This window comes from Strix uralensis, chromosome 1, assembly GCF_047716275.1.
Source record: "Strix uralensis isolate ZFMK-TIS-50842 chromosome 1, bStrUra1, whole genome shotgun sequence".
In the NCBI taxonomy this organism is placed as follows: Eukaryota; Metazoa; Chordata; class Aves; order Strigiformes; family Strigidae; genus Strix; species Strix uralensis.
The window spans coordinates 44,169,943-44,192,329 of NC_133972.1; the positions used below are offsets into that span (position 1 = coordinate 44,169,943).

At 42.6% G+C, this 22,387-nt stretch overlaps 1 protein-coding gene across 1 annotated transcript; it reads right to left on the minus strand.

Annotated features, from left to right (window-relative positions):
- Positions 1-957: 957 nt before the first annotated feature.
- ASB4 (ankyrin repeat and SOCS box containing 4) lies at positions 958-12,226 on the minus strand. The gene is made up of 5 exons (XM_074892306.1): positions 12,013-12,226; positions 8,099-8,398; positions 5,199-5,689; positions 3,422-3,535; positions 958-1,820 (listed from the first exon to the last, which is right to left on the minus strand). The coding sequence occupies exons 1-5, from the start codon at positions 12,224-12,226 to the stop codon at positions 1,632-1,634; spliced, it is 1,308 nt and encodes a 435-aa protein (XP_074748407.1). The 3' UTR covers positions 958-1,631.
- Between the last annotated feature and the right edge of the window lie 10,161 nt (positions 12,227-22,387).

Genomic DNA, 22,387 nt, shown 5'->3' on the forward strand with positions numbered 1-22,387 from the left:
CCATGAATTGGATTCTCTCCTAACACAGTGTACAAGATTTGATTCATGAAAACTGAGATGAAAAGAGAAGTAATTTATAACACTAAATAATATGCACATTTCTTCAAATGCTGTTATTGCCACTTTGTGAGAGACAGAGACACTAAACAGCTTTGCTGCTCCTGTCCATCTGGGAAGAGCCTAACGTGTTGTGGGCTCTTTTGCAAAGAGGTAATAATGATGAGGACGGACAGCTTCACATTCAGAGATGCAATGAGCAGTCAGGAGTTACTGGCTCCCAATGGTGGGCACAGCTCACCTCCCTTTTAACAGAACCCAGAATTGTCAGGGTCTAAAAAAAAGTGGAACAGCCCAGATGGATTGCATCAAACTAAAAAAGGGAAGGAAAATGGGTTTTATCTGTAGGTCAGATCACACACTTGCCCTTGCTGTAGCATACTTGTTGTGTGAACTGCCTCTGCCCTGCATTTCGTCCTCCTGAACTGGAGACAGTAGCTCAGTCAGGAGCAAAGGTTTCCTGCTGAGCAGGGAAACCAGTGCTGGCAGGTCCAAAAGCACAGGGCCTACAATGCAGGGGGAGTGGCAAGTCTGTAACAGCACAGCCAACACATCTTCATCTTGGAAACACCTGTCAGTTAAGGTGGGATTCCTCTCACCTGCACTCAGCTGCCAAAAAAAGAAGTGTATAGTCCATATGAGCAGGCTAGGTTCCTTTTATAGTCAATGAAGAGAAGGGTTTATATTCTTCCCAGATCCTGTCCAACACCATCTTGAGGGATATATGGATGCATATAGGTACAGCTATGCAGGTTGCAGGGGCAAGTCCATTGTACCTGCGTTTCTTGACACCAGGATATGAATTTATCATCGGTCACAGCAAGAGTGGAAACAAACGCAGCATCTGCTAAAAGCTGCCTGGGTATGAATATCAATGTACAGAAATTTCAGTGCTGCAGATTTCAATTCTGTTCACATACTATGATTGATAATGGAAAAAATTCTTACAATTAAAAAGGATATTATTATGACAAAGCTTTATAAGATACAGACAGGTATAGTGAACAGTGAACTAACATTGAATTGAGAGTCATATACAGGAAAATAGGAAAACTACTGAAATCCTGTCTGTGGTCACATTTCAAAGCAGTTCACTCATTTCTTTCTGGGAAAGCATTCCCGTGACTCTAATAAATGTCCTATTTTTTGACAGTATCCTTTCTTTTACTCCTAAAATGGTAGCTGCAGAGAATTGCAGTGAAACAGTATCAAAGGTTGTTCAGATTGAATCTAATGCTGTCTAGAAGGCAGTGGAATAAATACCAGAGGAAGCAGCAGCATCATTTAAACTAGGCTGAACAAAGCATGGAAGTATGCACCCCTGTGTTTGTTTGGAGTGGGGGGCCTTTCCAGCTCTGCCTCCCCCAGCACAACCTGCAGTCTGCAGCTGTGATTCCTCAGTGCAGGGAAAGACAGTGGCTTGGAGAAGAGCCCATAAATCCCAGCCCAGCTTCAGGCTGGCCTGCGATGGTACAAAAGCAAAAGGCTGTGTCAGGGTTGTGCCTGGATCCACAGCACCCCGCAGAGGCACGCAGATCTGGGAAGGGAGACGCTGGTGCCCGCTCGGCTATGGCTCAATAGATGATTCCTTCTGGTTCCAGCAGCAAGTACTTCTTCATGGTCAGGGGGATGGAGAGCAAGGGGACTCCTTGGTGGCACCTTTCTGACAGTATCCCCCGAATAGCACATCTGCATAAATGCATGAGTGACCGTGGTGAATTGCTGCACACAGTGAACAAAGAGTCATAGAAATCCTGGTGACGCTGTAAAAAAACACAAGAGTGTTTTAGGGCGAGAAGGCTGCTTTCCTTCCCTCCCTTTTCCCTGCCCACACGCAGGCCTTGGCAGAACAAGGTAACAAGCACAGACAGCCATCCTGTCCCTTGGAGACACATCAAGCACCAGGGACTTGGTTTTGCCAAATGCCTGCACAAAATTCTTATGCTTTCCTCAAATATTTAGTGTTAAGTTAAAGACCATGATGAAATCTTTCGGTTTGGTATGTCTTACATCCACCAGTTTGAGGTGGGGGTTCCTCTGTGGCATTAGTCCTGATCTGAAGAAACACTGCAGTCAGCTCAGGGTCAGTGCAGGTGGACAAGTTAATCCTCTAAACCTCACCGCAGGGCAGCAAGGCAGCATAATGCTGGTGTTACCGATGAGTTTTCTGGGGCTGCAGACAGCAAAGTACCTTTGGTCTTACTCATCGTCCCAGTGGCCTTTTAAAATAAATAAAATTGCATCCTCACGAGAAGAAAAGTGCAGATGCTTACAAATGATGTTGAAATAAAAGAAGCAAATAGTAAATACATGTAAATTGACCTTATTTTATAATCTTGCTACTTGACAGATCTGGTTACACATATTTTCAGATACACTTTAGGAATGGAAAAGTACAGATTTGTGTCAACAAAAAGTTTTCTTCAATTTCATGTCAGATTCATCAAATAGCTTTGACAACAAAAATGAAAATCTCGATGAAGAAATAGAGCAACTGTAGAATTTTCCAAATAAGAATGTTCCAATATTTCAGATTAAAATTTTTGTTTGAAGAAAAATTATTATTTTCATTGTTAAGGTGAAAAAAGACCTTTAACTTTTAATTTTGTGTTCACCCACAATGATTTCTTTTAATTCTTTCTGAACAAATCTGACCCAGAGAAAGTCTCACAGTTCCTCTGGCTATATAATTCTGCATTATAATACAGATAGAGTTCCCTAAACATCACTGATAATGTATAGCAGATATTGGTGCACTTAACTTCAGCACTGATTTGAATATTTTGAAAAAGCCCAGTATTCATAAAAAGCTAGGTTTGAAGTGGAATATTTGGACTATGAGGGTTTCTGAATTAAAGGGATGATTATGTCAAAACACGTAGTTTGTCCCAAAGTTTTGCCTTTTGACAACATCTTTTCCTCTTTTATCTGTTATTTTTCATTTATATTCTCCTCTGTATTTGTTCACAGAAACCCAGTCCCTGCAAAGAACCTAAAGATACATAGTCATACCCATGTAACATGGTACTTTTAAAATATTTGCTAACTTAAAAAATATAGAAATATACACATTGAGAGATCTGAAGAAACACCAGTCACAGCCAGAATCTTTGCACTTGCTGAGTGCAGGGACAGCTGAGCTGCTGCAGCACCCCTGACAGGGGTCCAAAGGATGATGTTGCAATGAAAATTTCTCAAAAATATGTCTTTTGTCGGTTTTGTCAAGTGAGTAATATTAAATGGGGAAGTCCCAAATCCTCTGAGGTGTTCTTTTCAAAAGCATTGTCACTTTTCTGTGGCCAGATATGGAAAATGCAAATAATGAGCTTGGATTTTACTCGGTTAAAACTCATTAAGAGCTTACCTCAAAGACGTCATCAGGTATGGCTGCTTTCCACTTAGATGTTGATTTGATGTGTTCATAGGTATTGATGACAACCTCCACAGCTCTGGGATGGGAATGACAGGCTTGTAGCACCTGCAGGCAGGATGCATAGAGACCATGAGTACCACCAAGAAGCTGGGGCTAACCTGGGTGCTTGGCACTGTGCAACGGCATACTGGGACCGACACAGCCCAAGAATTACAAGAAGATAAGTTTGGAGATGCAAAAGACATGAGCCCTGTATACACTACTCAGTGCAACTACAGCAAGAAATCCCAGGCTAGCCCCCAGTTTAACACCATACAGAAGTACGGGTTTAGATCTCCAGAGCAGCAAAACTTGCTGATGGGGTGAGCTTTATCACCCAAATCTGAAGATAACTTGTTCATAGTTGGGTTGAATGACTCAATACTAGGCAAAACCATGCACAAAGTCCTTGCTCCAGATCATGCAGCACAGGAACAGAAAAAACCCCTCATATGAGTCAAAAATGCATTGTTACAGGAAAATTTAAAAGAAGACTGGGAGATAACACAGCTCAGAAGTCAGGCTTCCAAGCCAAACGAGGCCCTTGAAGCAACTGCTCTGCTCAGTAACTTTAGCTCAGTAGGAAAAAAAACAAAGTCTATTGTCACTCACACTCAGAAAATAACACTTTGCTTTCACACCTTATGATGCACAATTTTGTCCCACACAGTCACCAGGCTTTCACAAACAAAACTGCAGCACATCCCTCTGGGATAAATGTCATCCTACATATTTTACAGATGTCAAATGATGGTTTGGAAGGGAGAACTACTCCATGAAACAAGACAAAGGCAGAGGCAGGAAGATGAGACCCCAGACCTGGCCCTAGGAGGAACCCCTCAAACATGCCCTAAGACACTAAGTGTTGTTCTGTTACAGACAGGAACAGCTCATCCTGGGCTCAAGAGGGCACAACCAAAAGTTTGACATTTTAGTCAAGGGCTGATGGTTGCTTAACTTGTTAAAACTTTACACATAGAGTGGAGGAGCTGCAAAATGTTGCTCAGGGCACTGGATGAGAGAGATGAAGTCCTGACTACAGCAAGTTTAGTTGTCTGATATAATAAGACTGTCAGTTACTTCTGTCAGTGCCTTGGGCTTTGTGGATGTTTATAAATTCTGTAGAAGGGATTCTGCAATTATTTTTCTTTTTTTTTTTTTTTTTTTTTCCATCAGCTATGAGCCCAGGCCCAGCATTTCACCTTAATTTCTCACACTTCCTGGGAATGACCCAAAGCTTTATTGAGATTCATTTAATTTTGAAAAGATTTTAATAGATTTTTAAAGGTCAGAAGTGGCAAACAGAATGAAATGGTCTGATCTCCAGTCTTTGGTAGATGCCATGAAATATGCATTTCATATAATCCAGTTAAGCTTGTATGGAGTCAGGTTTGACAAAGGCATGTAGGTTTTCTGAAATGAGAAAGTGAATCAGCTCTGAAAAATTAGGCTTGAACCAACATTTAGAATTTGGGGTTTCAGGTTGATAAAGAACAAAAATGGGGTCTGGGTCTGGTTTCTGGCATTAGCAACTGTAATTTCACTTCAGTTAGATGATACCACTCTTACAACAGGTTGGCCCACAAGCTTTTGGGCGTTCTGGGCCCACAGTTTACAGGATTCCAGCAAATCCAGATACCAACAAACCCTGAAGTTTGAATCTCTCATCCCATTCCTGTTCAAGACATCACCTCTCTCCATATCCCTACAGTACAAAGCCATCCTTAACCTTGTGGAATTGCAGAGGATATATCCTAGCTGCCCCATGATTCAGTAGCAGCTGGTAGCAGATGTCAGGCTGGGCAGCTGGCCGCACAGATGTCACTTTTATGATATACTGTAGGGGTGCACAGCCATTGACATCCATGATGTTTGCTTCTGCTCCTGCCTCCAGCAGCATATGCAGCAGGACGTGATCACAGTTCCAGGCAGCTTTGTGGAGCGGTGATTTGAAATCCTCATCACGAGCATTCACTTCAGCTTTATAGTCTAAGAGCATCCGACAGATGAGGTGGTGATCCGGGCTGTATATCTGATCCTTATAGTGCAGGGCCCAATAAGCTGCACAGGCCAGGGGAGTCTCCATGTAGGCATTGAGAGCATCAACGTGTGCTCCTTGTTCCACGTAAAAGGCCACAAGCTCAGGGATACCCAAACGTGCAACGATGTGCAGAGGAGTCTCCTCATCTTGGTTGTTTGTTTTTATGTTCACATTTGCTCCTGCCAAAGAAAGGTAATGGGAAAAAATGAAGGCAATGGAATCCTAGTTTGGCCAGCTCTCTACTTGAGCCCTGCCATCCAAGGAGAAGGTAAAGGCGAGCAACTGACATGAAAGACACACACGGACATGCAAAAGGCTAGGGACGTGGATTCTCCATATCTTAAGCCTCCAGGAAACAACTTAGAAACTTCAGGTCCTTGGGTCCAGCTTCAGATGTGATGGCTTGGCCCCGAGCTGGCAGAAGACCTTATCTGAATGCTTTATTTTGGAGCGGCATGCAGGTCCAAATCTCTGTGTAAAATGCTTTTTCCTATAAATTAAGAACTGACGGAAAAAGGAGAGCTTTACTCCTACTCCAGAGAAGAGCTCTGCTCAGATCTGTACCCTGAGAATGCTTCCCACAGCACCTCATTAACTGCGAGCCTGGAAGCAAGGACATTTTATGATCGATCCGTAGATGATATAAAAAATTCCATCGCCCAAGTCCCCAGCACAGGGTCTGGATCCTGTTTTGAAGCCGGCGGTGGGGGAGCTGGCGGGGCTGCTCCCTGTGCCGAGCGGCTCACAGCTGGAGCAAGAGCTCCATCTACTGAGGAGCGAGCGGAGCGGGGCTGCGCCGGGGGCGCCTCCAGGCACGGGGGAGACGAAGGTGACGGCACCGGCTGGGTGGGCAAGGGCTCCCTGAACCTGGGGCCTTGGCAAACTGTCAGTAAAACACTCGTGCAAGAGCAAGAGCACGCTGTGTGGCCACCCTTCTTGTCTCTGGGCTCAGGGAAGCACTTACACGCCCAAACTTACAGGAGGACTGAGGTTTAAGGATTGGGAGGGAGGGAGAGGAGTCAGAAATTACCTCTGGGCTGGAAAACCCGAGTGCTAATGCTGTTAAGCTCTGCTGTGTGTTCGTGGTGTTAGATATCCACAAGAGTATCAGCAATCTAAGTTCAGAGGTGGTAAACGAACATGGGATCAGTTTTCTTGGTTGGCGAGTTGCCCCAAGCAGAAGCGGTAAAACTGCTTTTACCTGAACTGGCCCAGTGTGACACCACTGAGTGAAGATGGCAGGGTGGGAGATGCCTCTTGGAAACTTTGGTGCAAGGACATTTAACCGAAAACCTGCTTTGGGCTGTTGGGTGGTGCTGCTGTGCATGTGCACACCTGCCGTGTTTTGCTCCAGACCTTTCCCATTTTGGCTGGAGTCTCGATGTTTAGCTCACATGGAGATTCAAGTTTACTGAGTGCTTTGGGATGAAGGTTGGCTTGTAAAGTATTATTATTCTGTTGCTGATGGGTGGGTGGAGAAAGCCTACAGAATACATCCTTTCATTTGCGTTCATCTTATGCTACATTTTATAGGAGTACATTTGACTTTTAAGCTTTTCCATGGTAGGAAATTCAACTCCTGCTGTCAGGACTGTTTGCTTTGGGCAGGATACAACTGGCAGCATTTATTTTCTGTTCTACCAAACAAAATAGTATGTATCTTTCCAGAAGAAAAGCGATGTGGTTATTCATTCGGGACTACAGATTGCCCTGCCCACAAAGCATACTTGGGCTCTGCATCTTAGGAAAAGCCTTCAATAACAACACATGTAGCAAAAAAACCCCAAAAGCACTTGTATTTGCCATGGCACAGTGTGACGAATAGGGGAATGAATCTGTTTGTAACTGAAGACTTGAACTGCCTGACTTTGCTCTACCTTTTATGTCTGCCTTTTACTGTATCCTGAGTCAGCATCCTTGTGTTAAGGAAATAGTGTGTGACACCAACATATTTATCCAGGAATTATGTCTATTCATAGTTTCCTTTGTTATAGATGACTAGCAGCATAATGTATCTTACTTTGGGAAAACAAAAATCTTACTCAATAGCCTTTTTTTTCCCCAATCCCTACATAGGCTGCTGACAAAGAGACAGTGTGAAAAACTGTATCCAATTTTTTAAGGTCAGGTCTCAAAAAACAAGTGGTTGGAAGAATTTTACTGAGATCAAGGAAATTTGAAAAAGAAGAGTAGAGGGGTGCACTTTTGTGTGACTACATCTCAATAATAAAACTGGATGATGAAGACAGAAAAAAATTAGAGAAATAGAAACTCCCTGATTCAGAGGAGCTCTTCTGCTGAGGGACTGACCAGGCAATGGGCTGGAGGCACTGAAATGGGAAATACCCTGGAGTAAGGGCCAGTGGCCAGGAAGAGGGAAGAACAGATGGGGTGAGGAATCAGAATGGGAGGAACTTCCTCTGATCAGAGAGATGGGGAAAAGGAGCCTGAGATGAGGATATGGGTCAGCTGTGGATGGAAGGGATAAATACACATGTGCTTTGACAAGTTGCCTTCTAAGAGAAACCACAGACCATGCCCACCATCTCTGGGCATGCTACAAGAGATGCTCCAGAGCTTCACCTTACCTCTCCAAACCAACTGCTGGGCACAAGGCATGGAGGTTCGTGTCGTACAGAAGTGCAAGGGTGCCTGCCCACTCATTGAAAAGCAGTTCAGCTTAGCTCCATGGTTGCAAAGGATCTTGAGACACTCAACATTTGCCATTTCACATGCTACATGGATTGCAGCTTTTCCGTTGGGCCGGCAGTTGATTGTAGCCTTGTGATTGAGGAGAACTGAAAGACTCTCCAGGTGTCCATACATGACAGCTAGGTGAAGTCCAGTTGCCCAGGATATTTTTAATTTGTAGCTAGGCAGCCAGTACCCTGTACAAAGTGAAAATGTGTTACCACACTTGGCAAAGACTTTTATTTGGACTATCTACCTACTGAGAATAATTGAAGGGGAAGGAAGGGTTGGAGTTTTGCTTTAATTTACTGTAATTTCACCAGCTACAGCTACAGCACACAAAGTTCTCTCAAACATAACTTTCATAAGCATTTTTATTATGTGTGCTGAATAGCCTGCCTTTTGGAGAGGTAATTCTCATGTAGATATACTCTGAAGGCGACTTTTTTTCCTTGTGATCTGTGTAGACTAAATAAAAAAAAATATGCTTAGAGCATTTGAAATGCCACCAGCTAAAAAGTATGGGGGAAATGGGATCTTCAGCCTGCCAATAGCTGAACAAAGGTGGCATTGGAATAAGAAGGCAGCATTTACTTAGGTCAGCGACTCAAAAGATAGCTCATCCTACCCTTTCTGCATGGGAGATGGCAGGATCTTGCATGTCAGGAGCTGGATTCAGACCTCCAGTGATGCACTGCACATAAACAACACCTGGCAAGGTGGCTGCAGCTCTATCACAGACCTCCTGCCAACTACTGCCTCTGAGGAGCACGGAGTGAGGAGTTTGGATGCTGATGTAAATTAGGTTAAAGAGCCAAATAGAAGCAGTGACACTTTAGCATGAAATTTGGCTCCAAAATGTTTGGATTTTTCTCTGAAAATTTCACACTTCTATTTTTTTTTTTTTACTTACAAACAGGTGTAAGACCAAATAACACTTAAATATTTGTTCCCAAAATAGGACTACATGCTTAATGACTGCACAGAGACAGTCTCAGAAGTGATTACTATAATCATTTGTTTAAAAAAAGTAAAACACAATAATAATGTGCAGAAGGGCAGGAGAAGTCTAAAACTTCTTATTTTCTTTTTTTTTTTTTTTTAGATACAGCAGCTGCATAATAGCTAAAATGTGCCTATAAAATTTTTCTGGTTTTTTTTTTAATCTATTTATCCTTAGACAAATGCCTGGTTGAATACTGTTATCATGTAAAAGACACAGAAAAAGATACTAAAGGTGTATAATAAAGTCAAATTAATTCAGACCTTCATTTTTGAACCTCTGGTTGTATATAATTTTTCAACCTTAATGTCATATAGATACGGTTTTTACAGTATTCATGTGTGTTGTATTAGAAAGAAGATGGAGAGGAAGGCAAGAGGTAGATAGAAAAAAAGTGCTGGTGGCAGGAAGAAACTTAAAAGTTTTTCTTCCATCCCAGTTAAATTGCAAGTATATTTTGAGATAGATTCCAGTAATGCAGTTCGTGTATGCCTCTGAATAATGCTAGATTTCCACTGAAAGGTTACAGATACAAAATGGACAGTCATGATGGAAGCTGCACCTCCTGCTCTGGCATGGCTGTAGTGACTTCTTCCTGACCAATATAAGCATTTATTACTACCAGTGTGTGAAATGTCAGGGGTGAAGAACTGTCTGCAGACCACAGCATCTGCTCTAGGACTAAATTTTGGGGACTACCAAATCCAGTGCCCATGGAACCCACATCGCGAATGGCAACAACAGGCAGCCCTCAGGCACCTGAGTGCCCAAGGAGGGCAACAGGCTCCTCTGCAGCCTCTCAACCCTCTCTCAACCTCCTGACTCTGCAGGTTACGCTGGCAACTCTGGTAAGATAACCTTTTCATCATATGCCCCCAAACTGGGCAAAGTAGGTGGGCTATATCCCAAAGTCTGTGCATATAGCAGACCAAGTTTCTTAAATCACCCCCCCCATCCGAATTCACATGCAGTATTCCCCCTTGTTACCAGTGAGCTGTGGAATACTGCAGGCTTATCCCACATGGAGCTGGGCCGCACATTTAGGATCAGATATGAGCCATAAATGATATGTAACAGCAGGAAAGTGATCCTTAAAAGCCAAGTTGTCACCTTATACAGCCACAATATTCCTGCCTGAGACCACCGCTTATTTCCTTTGCCTGTGTTGCTGCAGGTGAGCTGTGCTCAGACATCCCGAGGGAGCATCTCCCATGTCCTCTGCCTAAACCCACAGATATCTCTGAGCCCAGAGGGACAGGGACCAGGCACTGAGCAGGAAGAAGATGTGGGCTCCATGGGAGGCCTCGTTCAGCTTGCTTGTTTCTTTGGATAGAAACATGAAAAAGCCATGGCGTGTGCAAGGTCAGTGTCCTTGGGAGCTCTCAGTCTCTTTGGAAGAGAGGAAGAAAAGCCACTCTGTCACCCATGTCATCCCTTTTCCACTTCATTGCCTGGGTCTATGGCAAAGCTCAGCTTGTCTGAATGGTGGGATATTGGGGTTTAATTTTTCTCCCCTCTCCCTCCTCAAGGAAATCTTCCTCCCATATCATAGTTATCTGGTATTCAGAACAAAAGTAAAACTTGCAGGAAAGTTGATAGAGTGCCTCCTGTCTTTCAGACAAAGAGAATACACTGCTGTGATTTAGGCCAGAGGGTGCATTTACCTCTCTACTTTTTGGAGGAAGGAGAGACTTCTCCAAAGAGACAGGTTAATGCTTGTAGTCAAATGATCTACAATTAAAAATCTATGCATTAATCCTGTAATCTCAAACCACAACCAAAATGCATCTCAGCCTGCTGAGGACAGAAGAAAAGGTATTTTAAGATTCATGCCTCACTCTTTGGCTTAGTTCAGACACTGTCCCCAGGGGAAGTACGCAATGACTGTATCATCCTTGCCCTAATGAAATCAAAAGAACAGGAGCTAATCATTAAATAAGAGGTAAACATAGAAAAGGAGAAGAGGAGGGATGTTGTCCTTTCTTTATGCCACAGAAAAGAAAGTGCATTTGCTGTGCTGCTGGCTCTGGAGGTGTTCATCTCCACATATGATTAACTTCTGGCAGAGGCTGATCATTACTGCTTTCTAGATACACACAAAGAGTCTGTTAGCAAGTAGGTCATGAAGTATGTTGATTTTAGCAGAGAGCAAACTTGGTTTATTACTTTAAGTTGTAAGTTTTTGGAAACTTAGCCAGTGTCTGGCTGAGAACTAGTTTGGGTTTTCTGCACTCCAAAACAGACCTCTTTCCTGGTTGTGTTTTTCCAGATGATTTTTCTCTTTTAATAAACACTTTCTGTCAGCTTGAAAAACAAATCTCCTCCCATCCAGTAACATCCAAGGTCCACAGGATTTCCTTAGCTCTCCTGAGCTAGGAAGAATTCACTTTACTACTACTGTAAATTGAAAATGGAAGACATTGAATATTTCATATTTCTAAATGGTCTGGATATGTGACTGGGTACATGCAAGAAATGTTTATACCACACTTAGCCTGCACATATCTATTCTGGGCTTTGCACCCAAGTTCTCTGTGAGGAAGTGGCAAAGGACTCCTCTTTCTGGACTCCCCTGAAGCTGCAGGAGCTGCCTCGACAGCATGGAGGCTCAAGCTGCTCTCCACCAAGCCTGGCGGTTACAGATGATAATCTGCCCTACTGCGGTAACTGCGGCTGTATGAACCTACTGAGATGTTACTGCCTATGAATCAGCTTAAGCTACAGCTTCAGAAGAGATAAAAGACAACAGTTTCTTGAAAATCACTCAAACCCATCTACTTCCTGGCTGGTGAATGCTGCCACATTTACCTTGTTTGTAGGATGCCAGAATCAGGTTTTCATCTTCCACTTCAAACACCGTGTCCACGTCTATTTTCTTTTGGCTCAAGAGCTCCTCCAGTGTTTCAAAGTCATTGGACTTCAGGGCTTCGAGAAAAGCCTTTTTCACCAACTTTGCAGCTGCAGCTCGAGTAATTTTCCCCTCTGTATTCTCTCCCTCTTTGTATGTCTCTTCCAGATCCATTTCCAAACTTATTTGTTTGTGCTGTGGATAGGGGTACACTGAGGTCCCTATAGCGCAGTTGCATGCTGAAGTTCCTGAAGACCAGAACGTAATTTTATCACTCGGTCATGCTGATCTGCTTGTTCTATTTATATGAGGAGCATTTCAGGCATTGAAATGCCACTCTTAGATATCACCACACTCTTTTTTATGAAAGCGAGGACAGACACACTAGCAATAACACCAAAATAAGAGTTATCTCCATGGGCTTTATACACATTAAGCTTCATTAACCACATGGTTACCCTCTGCTCCTGCCATACACTTACATGAAAAGATACTAGTCCCGGGTGTTGTTTCTCAGCTGGAGAAGCACTCACATTTCCTTTAGTAGTTACCATTGCTGATTTATTGACTGCAATGGGATGCGATGCTCTGCCTGCAGATGTCTTTTAACTAGTACATTTCAGGGAAAAAAAAAAAATCCCTAAGGCACTCTTCCTGTGGGAGGTAGCTCACTCTTCCCCAGGACAGCATTTGGCATGTTGGTCCTGGTTTCATTCCTCCAGCCATCAGGCAGGCCTCCACAAGAGCCTCCCACCACACAGGTCTCACTGGTACCGTGATCTGTAAAGCCCCAAGGGATCATTGTGTTGATCTAGCCCGGTCTCCTCTATAATACCCTGAGCATCAGGATTTCCCTAGTTTGCTCAGGGGACATGAATATTGCTCCTAGGAAGAAGAAATGCTGGGGGCTGCTGAGCTGTACAGCCATGTTATGGGGTGAGGGATCTCACACACTGCAGGGGCCTTACATGTGAATTAACTCAGGTACAGGCACAGGAGGCTGCGTGGGTTCACAGACTCTTCTCCTTCCCCTGCCCACCCTTCAACTAAATTCAGACCTTCTCCCTCACAACCCCATCACCCACTGAACACTTCCCCCTCCCTCCCTTTTCTTTCTATCTTTGCCAGTCCTGTCCCTGTGTTGACAGCAGTCTGCGAAGATGCAAACCCACACATGGCTAGCATGAGCTGCTGCCATGCATCACATAGAAGTGGTTCACACCTGCACCCGCTTGGGCTGCTGGATGACGCCATAGCCAGAAGGAGACTATCCACCCTTGATTTAAATCACCCAGCAAAGTAGACGTCACCACAACCATTAAGAAATTTTCACGTTTATCCTTCCTGGGAATTTGGCTACCAAGTGACCTGGTGGGGAAATGTCAGACAGGTGATACTGGAAGTCAGAGCAGCCTCTGTGCTTGTAGGGTTTCCAGGGGCCGGGCTCCTCAGGCAGCCTCATAAGGACATGCAGGACCCTCATCCATAGGAATGCTCATGAGCTCTCTCCTAGAGCCGGTGCTCAACAAAGGTGTTACAGGACAGCAGTTCATGGAGAACTATGAAATTTGGGAGTTCCTTCTACCTGTGTACATTTGGATGAAGAATGCTTTATAAAAACTACTTCCCTGAGGTACTGCACTTTGTAATAGACACAGTGGAAAGGAAAACAACTTGCCCTGGTGCTATAGGTCCCAGGCTGCTCATCTGGGTCTTTTTCGGCTTACTTAAGAGGAGAGTCAGCATGGGGCTGTCCATACCTTTACATTCCCTCCTGCATGACAGCCTCCCTCTTACTTTGCTACTTTCAGTAGTGGATGACTCCACTTTATGCTTTAAAAAAAGTGTAATGCTTGTCTGGCATGAGCAGAGTGACAAGATGTTACAGGCTTCTTGTTACCTGCACCTTATTTTTTAAACCACTATATTCCTGAAAAGTCATGGATGCACAAAGAACTGATATGTGGCTGCAATTAATTGTTCACTTCAGCTACACTTTATGATTTGAAATGGACTAGCTCTTCATCTATCATCTTTCATAAATAGTATTAGATAACAATAGACATTCAATTTAGCTGAAAGGATCATGCCAGTACATCTCCATGCTGGTCTGCTGCTTGAAGGTTGAGATGCACAAGCACATCGCTGTAACAGATAACTGTACATCTGCTGATCCATCGTGCTTGCTCTTGGTAGACAAGCGAGGTGAAGTAATTTGTGATGGCTTGGCCCACAGTGAAAGCTGACTAAAATTACCTTATAACTGTCACGGTCCATGACCATGCACACGAAAAACACCTCAGACCACATGATGCACTATTACTTACTCACCTTCAGCAATTTGTGTGGCCCTGCTCTGACTCTCACAGAAATTTTTCTTAATATTAATGATCTTAAAAGGGAGAAAGGAAAAAATTATAGATAGCTGTAGCCTTTATAGTTAGTGTTTTCCTGTAAGCTGCATTTGGGTCTAATCTTGACAAACCTACTCATATGAGTACACTGGTGGTTTCAGTACAATTACAAGAATGAGGAAATGGTTTTATGTTTTACATTGACAAGCAATCACAATGTTAGATTGACTTTTTAAAGCATGACATAAGAATTTTTATTAATTTTCCTATAGTTAAAATATATTTAAGAATACATAAATACTCTAAGTCATTGGTGGGGCAAGGGGACCAGTTTTTACTAAGTATCTATATTCTTGTTATCCGTGTGATTTCCTACAGACTTCTCCCCCACCATACCACAAGGTGGCAGTTTGATTTTGAAAGTCAAAACTGATGTCACCCAAGCCCCAAAGCTGCCAAATATTCTGAACATCTCACTGTGAAACAATAGCTTATCCTTTGTTTAATATAAATAACATTACTAGTATTTAAGATATTCATAGATTAGGCTTGAGGCCACAGGGATGGGCACTGTGCACTCACACACTGTATCCACTAAGAAAATATGGTTTCCACTTTTAGGAACAATTGTCTAAATTACACAGCTAAGTCAAAGGCATATTTTTACGGTGGAGACAAATCCTGCCCTCAGGCTTTCTTTCTGCTCCGCACAGTGCCACACAACATGCTCCTGTTCACAGGACAAGCCACAGGCACACAAACAGCTGCACCTCATGGATATGCCCTTCATAAGTGATTACAGCAGGTCAGAAGAACCAGATATGACAGGGCACAGCAAGCAAGAGAAGAGCAGACAACGCTCTTAGGGTGCACACTGCTTTCCACTTCAGGCAATGGGACTGTTGTCACTGTCTTCAGATGTGCTGCTAAGGATCCTCTCCACCAGGGTTATCACAGGCTTGTTTGAAAGCCCACTGAAATCATGAAAGTACTTCCACTGATTTCAGTGGGCTGTGTCCTTTACTAGGTTGGGCACCAAGCGGCAGAGCTGAGGCAGGGAAAGCTGCCTGGAGGCGAGTGCATGAACACCATTGGGGTGGTATTATGAGAAGGATGATGGGTGGCACAGGAGTGTGTATGAAAATCAGAGTTGTGACTGCTCATAGAAGACAAAGACAGCCTTAAGGAGAAAATGAGAAAAGATGTACTGGCAGGCTGTGCAGACAGTGTTTCCTGAGGAGCCAGGGCCCTTTCATTGGCACTTGCTGATGTAGAGCAATAAACTATTGGCAGCTACATAACTCACAGCAGTGCTGGGAACAGCTCGAGCAGGTTTAGGAGGTGAAAACCAACATCCTGAACTCTACGCTGGGGCAGACAGTCAGCGAAAGGAGAAACGCTCCAAAAGAATGATGGTGATGCAGCCAGAGTGGTGGAGTTGTTCCTAGCTCAATACAAAAAAGCCTGGCAGCTCCCTGCCAGACAGCCTAGTCTGCAGCAACACTGTCCCAAAGGCAGCACCAGTGGGGTGGGTGCAGAGAGCAGTAATAGGTGCAGGATCACCTACCTGCAGCTTTAGCAGGGTTGTTACAAATGTTCTGCCCCCCAACTTACAGAGGGAACCTTGAAACATTGCCTGCAACCCCCAGCTCTGAGCCTCACAGCAGTGTATTGGCACGCTGGACTAGTGAGGGTTCAACTCTGCCCTTTCTTTTCCTCAGCAGGTCACTGGCTGAAGTGGGTTACTTAACAGTGGTAACACAGCCTCTGTGTGAAGCAGTCTGTCCTGCCTTGAAGTCTTACTTCTTAGGGAGGGAAATGTACTAAACATCAGATCTGTGGGCCTGAAGCAAAAAACAGATCCCACAGTTAATCCCACACTTTCATCTCTTCTGAACAGTATATGCATGTAAAAATACTGTTGCAGCAGTGACCACAGTCCCCTTGCTTTGCTGTTGCCCTTACAGCATCTGCAGCCTCAGGCCACGTCTGCCACACTGCTGCCCACTCTGTGGGCAGGGTTGCCTTGTATATCCCTTGTGTTGCCAAGTACATCCCTTGTTTCTTCTTGATAGCTCTCAATTCCCAGGCTGGATTAAGCACTGCCCTCTTATTTATATCACACATCTTTTTGCTAATATTAATATTGACTTTTTTAAACTGCTGTACATCTTTCTGCCTGCTTTAGCCATCGCTATATCTTATTTGATTTTCTTCTTCCAGGATGCTGACTCCAAGTGTGAAGATTACATAAATCTTCCCCATGCTTCTTGATTTATTTCTGGGTAGGAAAAAAGTTCTTTAGCTGTGCCAGGTGCCAACTATTTTCTCCAGGTGCTCAGCTATAAATCATCTTTTGAGAAAAGTCCTCTCTGTACATTCATCCCTGTGGCTGGTTAACCCAAAACCTTTTTAGTATTATTAGTTTGGAATCTTCCACTTGTTCTTTGTTGTATTGTTTCACTTTTGCTCTCATTTGCTAGGGATGAGGAAAAAAATGGTCCCAGATCCTCAAAGACATTTAGAAATAAAACCCCCAAGTCACTGGAAGTCAAATTCCTAGGAGCTGGGAACCTATGTATCTGTGAGAGTCAGGGCCTTCTTGTTTTGTTTTCAGTAAAGCAAGTATAATTTCAAAATATGGATCAAGTGAGGTACTTAAGCCTTAAGGTACATGCGTGTTATGAAACAAAAGGTTGATGCCAACAATCCTGAATTCTGTTCTCATGGAACTTCATGTCTGAAGACTTCATGGCAAAAGCTTAGCCCATCCTTCCACGGGTTTCATTTTGGCTTTTGTGCCTGTTATTTCCATCTTCAGCCCAAGGGATCTGTTTCCTTCATTCCTGCACATTGTTCCAACTCCTGCTATCAATGTATTTATTAGGATGTCCAGAAGCTCGGGATTGGATTAGCTATTTGATGTTAGGGTGTTAGCTGTTGAATTTAGGATGTTTTAAAATGAGGAATAATCTCTTGAAAATTGCTACTAAGATAATATTAGTTTGTCATCCTATAAAAAGTATACACAAAATGCACTTATTCTGCAAAACAGTTAAAACAAATACCATATTTACCAAGGCACAACGCTTGTAGGTTCTCTTTGATTCAAAGAGCATGAGTATTGTAAACAGGATGCATGTACACAGACAGAAATTAAAATCAGGTGGACAGTATTTTCAAGGCATGGAAAAAACAAATCTTGCCTATCTATGCTTAGTGGAAAACTCTTCCCATATTTTTTGCAGCTTGATGTCATAGTATCTGACAGTATTTAAAACAGTGGGATTTTGCAACCAAACTTAAAAGGGGAGTCTCTTCCACTTCTTTCCTCCTGATGAAGTGAAGCATGGACTATGGGTTTAATTGAAGCCTGTGGAAAGCAGTTCTTTGAAGACAAGTGTTCCTTCACAGCAGAGAGACAAAAAAAATTCATTGCCCATAGAAAGGGCCTCGCAGGCAGCTGTATCTCTCCTACCCTCTCTCATGCCCGGCTGCCTGCTGCTTGGCTGCGCTCCCTGGCAGGGCTGGCCGGGGCTGAACCTTGACAGTGGCTGGCCAAAGATGAGACGTTCTCACCATGTTCTTCCGAGCAACTTTTGCCGTGCCTGCCAGAGTGAAATTGGTGCAGAGCTGAGACGGCGCATTTGAGACAGTTCCTATATATTACATTATTTCCTATATATTATTGATTTATCAAATAAAGTGACAGGGGTTTTAGGCTAGGCAAACAGCCAAAGAGTGAAAGGATCTCCAGTTTTGCAACTGCTCTAAAATGCCTGGGTTTTTGGATCAAAATACCAACATATGAAGGAATATGAACACATTCGAGCAGAAGCTATATTGGTATTCTTTGAACAGTCGTCAAGCAGCCGGCACTTTGCTGGCCTAGGAATAAGACTATTCCTGCTCTGAAGGACTGAATTTGAAGCAATGCCAAAATAAAGTATGTGGAAGAATCTACTGAAAGGGTGGAATATGTGGAGAGGGAAGAGAAGACACCATGAAATAAGCAGAGCATCAGAAACAGGATGGACACAGTGGTGAGGCAGATAGGGACAGTGCAGGTCTGTGGTGCCTCCATAATCATCCTGCGCCTGTGTGGTCATGTCAGCAGTTTTGATGAATGTTTTCAATCTCCACTGTTGCCTGTGCTTCCCACCCTTTCCTGATAAATCAGTCACTGATACACAGTGTCTGTTTGTTACCTTTCTAAGCAACATAAGCTGTTAAGCTTGCTCCTTCGGAGTGTTGGCATCTACCTTCCCTGAACGTAACGGACCAAGTCCTTAGGTACAGAAGTGACAACATAGCTGTGTTAGTCTAAACCAGAATGTGCATATTAGATGCTGGTTTTATTGGTATGATAGTAGATAAATCTTGCTCCAACTGCAGGAATTCCAGCTCTTACTGACAGGCATCCAAAATTTGTGTGAATGATGCAAGGCTGGCTTGGCCTTGATGCCTTTGTGAGGGGTGCAGAGCAAAGGGGGTGAGAAGTGAATCACTTCCCTCAGAGTTCAGACTGCACGAATAGATTCTTACATCATGGAATAGAGCTCAATATGTTGATTCACCCACCTGAGACCATTAGTATAAAAGCCAAGAAAACAAAAGCAAATATTTCTCATTTAAGCTTAGTCGCCTTGATTTACACCAGTTATTAAAAGACTCCCTGAGGAAAGAAAATAACCAATGTTACCATTTACCTCCTGAACCAGTGATATGGTAAAAACATCAACACCTTATAGCTATTTATGTTTTGATTCTCTGTGTATTGGTGTTTCTAACATTATACAGATTACCTATTGTAAAATTATATTCACTTTAATGAGGTCTGACTTCATTTACTAGATCTGTATAGAAAAATGTGCTTGCAGTATTTAAAGCATTTTATTTCCATTTAAAAATCTGTTGCCATAGTGACCAATCACTACTTTCTCAGTAGCTTTGTCTAGGAATTGGATGTAAGCTTTATTTTTGCTTTGTTTTATTTTTTCTCCTGCATTCTCTGGGCCAAGTCCTCGTTTAACTCATTTTTGTTCTTTTTATAGTGTGTCCTTTTCCAACCATATTCTCAATTAAGTCAGTAAGAGTTCTGACTGAGTTTAAAAGAAAGATCATGACTTGGGCTCTTCCTTTTAAATAATTATGTAAAACCCAGGAAAATACAATGCTGCACACTGTGGCTTGCTTTATCATCAACAGATCATCCAGTCCTAATATAAGAAGGAGTCCTGAAGTATCAAAAGCCTTGGGAGTCTGATACCTTTTAGTATCAACATAATAGTCACATCAAAGCTATGGTGAATTGCATCTAAAACTGAAAAGCTCTTGGAGAAAAGCTTTGACATTTCAAGGAAATTTTTGTAACCTAACTTTAAAAAATTCAACCCACTTATCACTCCGTTGCAGCCCAAATCTTGTCAATAATGTACCTCCTTCTGAGAAATGGTAACTTAAAGGGGTGGTTTTATTCCTGCTTGAAATATATATCTTCTCCAGAAGAAGAACAGTCTAAAGAGCCTGCATGCCACTTATCCTCTCCTCCTGAGGCTGGTGGAAGATTTTTGCATGGGAAGAAACAGTGACAACGTTTCTGAAGCAAGGGTAAGTAGAGAGGGGAATAGGCAGTTACTCATTTTTGCCATCACCCTTCTCAAGACGAGACTTCTGTTTCCTTGATAGGCACAGAGAAGCATATAACATCTATGCAAATATAGACACCAGCCAGAGTGAGCGTGTTGGAAGGATTATGTGACTCCTGCAGCACAACAGCACTCAGATCAGACAAGAAAATATTTTTCTCCTTTATCCAAACATAGATACCTACAGTGTAGACATCTGACTCTCGACCTTGTCATGTCATCTCCTGGAGAATCTGTGGAGACGGCTATAGGGTGCAATTTCACTTTCCTGAAGCTGGAAATCAGAAGCTGATCAGACATACTCTAGAAATATTAATTTTCCTCCATTAAGTATAAAGTAAGCCAAATATAATCTGGTTCTGTAGGAGGGTACTTTTAAAAGTAAGTTACAGATGTTTGTTAAAGACGGTAATTGAATCAATATTTAGTTTAACCAGCTGATTTTTAGAACATGTTTAGTAAAATTATGCAGAAATAAAGTTGATTAGTATATAAGGTGTGTGTCATGGGGATATTAGAAACTGCTTTCAAATACTATGAAGAAATAGAACATTATTGTTTTTCTTTTATTATTTAAATTTATTACTTATCTAACAGTCAAATCAAACTTGTGATACAAACAACTGTTGTGTTATTCAACACAGGAAAATGTTTTTCTTAATCCATCTAAATGCTTACCACTGAGTAAATGGAAAGTGCACTGAAGGAGTTAGTCATCTTGCAAATATGCCCAATTCCTGGAGGACAGGTCTGCAGAAGAAATCAGAGAATTCCCTTTTGAAAAAAATCTTAGTATTTTTCCTTGTAAGGATATTTATTTTTGGTCTTTTTTAAAATGACCTAAGAAGTGGCAAATTTCCCCAAACTCTAATTATAGAATTCTGAATTATTTCCTTACAACTGTTCTTTATTGTTCACACATTAAAAGAGCTGAGAAAGTTTTCCTTTCTGAAAAAAGTGAGAGTAAATGGTCAAAGTGCTTGCAATCTAACAAATTCCAGAGGAAATATTTTGGAGAAGATTTCTCTGACAACATGCAGTTCTGTGAGTGCTATTTTGTAACTGAAGGCTGGTGGTTCGATGAGAAAAATGTAAACCAGGATGGAGAGGCCCAAATGTTTGGATTTGCCCCAGTTTGGCCATTGATGTCTATGGGACTGAGTGCGGGGGATCCCTGGGGCAGATGAGGGAAGGCATGCAGCAGTGAATCCCCTGCCCAAACCCTTCCCTCCCAGCACCCAAAGCCTACCTGAGACCAGCACCCTGGGGGACATACACAGCACTGTGTTGGCAGTCTAGTGGCACCTGCATGTAACAGTGCCCAGTGTACTCCTAGGAGAAGGAGATGAGTAGGAATGCAGTCTGCTCTTCCTGAGACAAATCCCTGAATCAGTTCCATAAAACACAAGAGACTTTAAGGGGTTTTAGGACTCAGAGCAAAACTAGACTCTCAACACAAAACTTCAAGGAAGCAGCAAGCAAAAGCCAGTTGTGTGAGCCTCCAGCTCAGGATGCCAGGGATGATAGGTCTCCTTCCTGTGCTCTCGCTGGGACAGCCTAAGTGCCCATGGTTGCATCTGACCTGCTGTGTGGAGAAGTCCCTAAGTCAGCCCGATGCCAGCAGACTCGTCTGTCCATATTTTCTTTTGAGCTTTGTAAAGCACTTACCTGTATCAGTGAAGACACTTTACGCAACTCTTGAAGCCCCACCTAGGCTTTTAAGGAAGAGTGTTGAAAGTTTCAACCATGTGCAATTTTATTGAATTACAAAATTGTGACATTAGATTGCAAGAAAATATTAAATCAACAACTTTTGAAGCTACTAGTATGAAAAAAAAAGCCACCAAACCCACTTATATGGATAATAGAATTTTAAAAGTCAGAATGTACATACTGGGATGAGACCTTAGCAGTAGATCACAAGAACATTTTAACAGGTGGTACTGGAGTACTGTACAGCCTTCTGATCATTGTGCGTAAGATTTCTAGAAGATGAAGGTAAATGAACTGATTTCTTGTTCATTGTGCTCATATTTGTAAGTCAAACTAATGTGGTCAAAATTGGAATACAATATGTTCTACACTGTGTGTACCTCCACAATGTGATCAGAAAGTTTCCCTCAAAGATGCTAATCAAAGGTTTAAAATATAATCATTGCTTCTTTCTTATTATGAAACAGAAATTACATTTTGCTTTTGAGTTCAAATTTATGCTCATATTAGAACAAAACGTGAACGACAGAAAAAAATCATGCAATGTCTCCTAAGGAACTGTTGCCAGCCAAATTCTAATAGTTTTGATACCACATAGCTCAAGCTGTCTGTCTGCTGGA

What these genes read in the sequence shown, in the direction of transcription:
- ASB4 (XM_074892306.1), bottom strand. Translation starts at nt 12,226, where the DNA reads ATGGATCTGGAAGAGACATACAAAGAGGGAGAGAATACAGAGGGGAAA. An exon ending in TCTGGCATCCTACAAACAAG is followed by an intron (nt 8,399 to 12,012) that starts GTAAATGTGGCA and finishes CACTTTGTACAG; the next exon opens with GGTACTGGCTGCCTAGCTAC. An exon ending in ATCCTCTGCAATTCCACAAG is followed by an intron (nt 3,536 to 5,198) that starts GTTAAGGATGGC and finishes TCCTGCCTGCAG; the next exon opens with GTGCTACAAGCCTGTCATTC.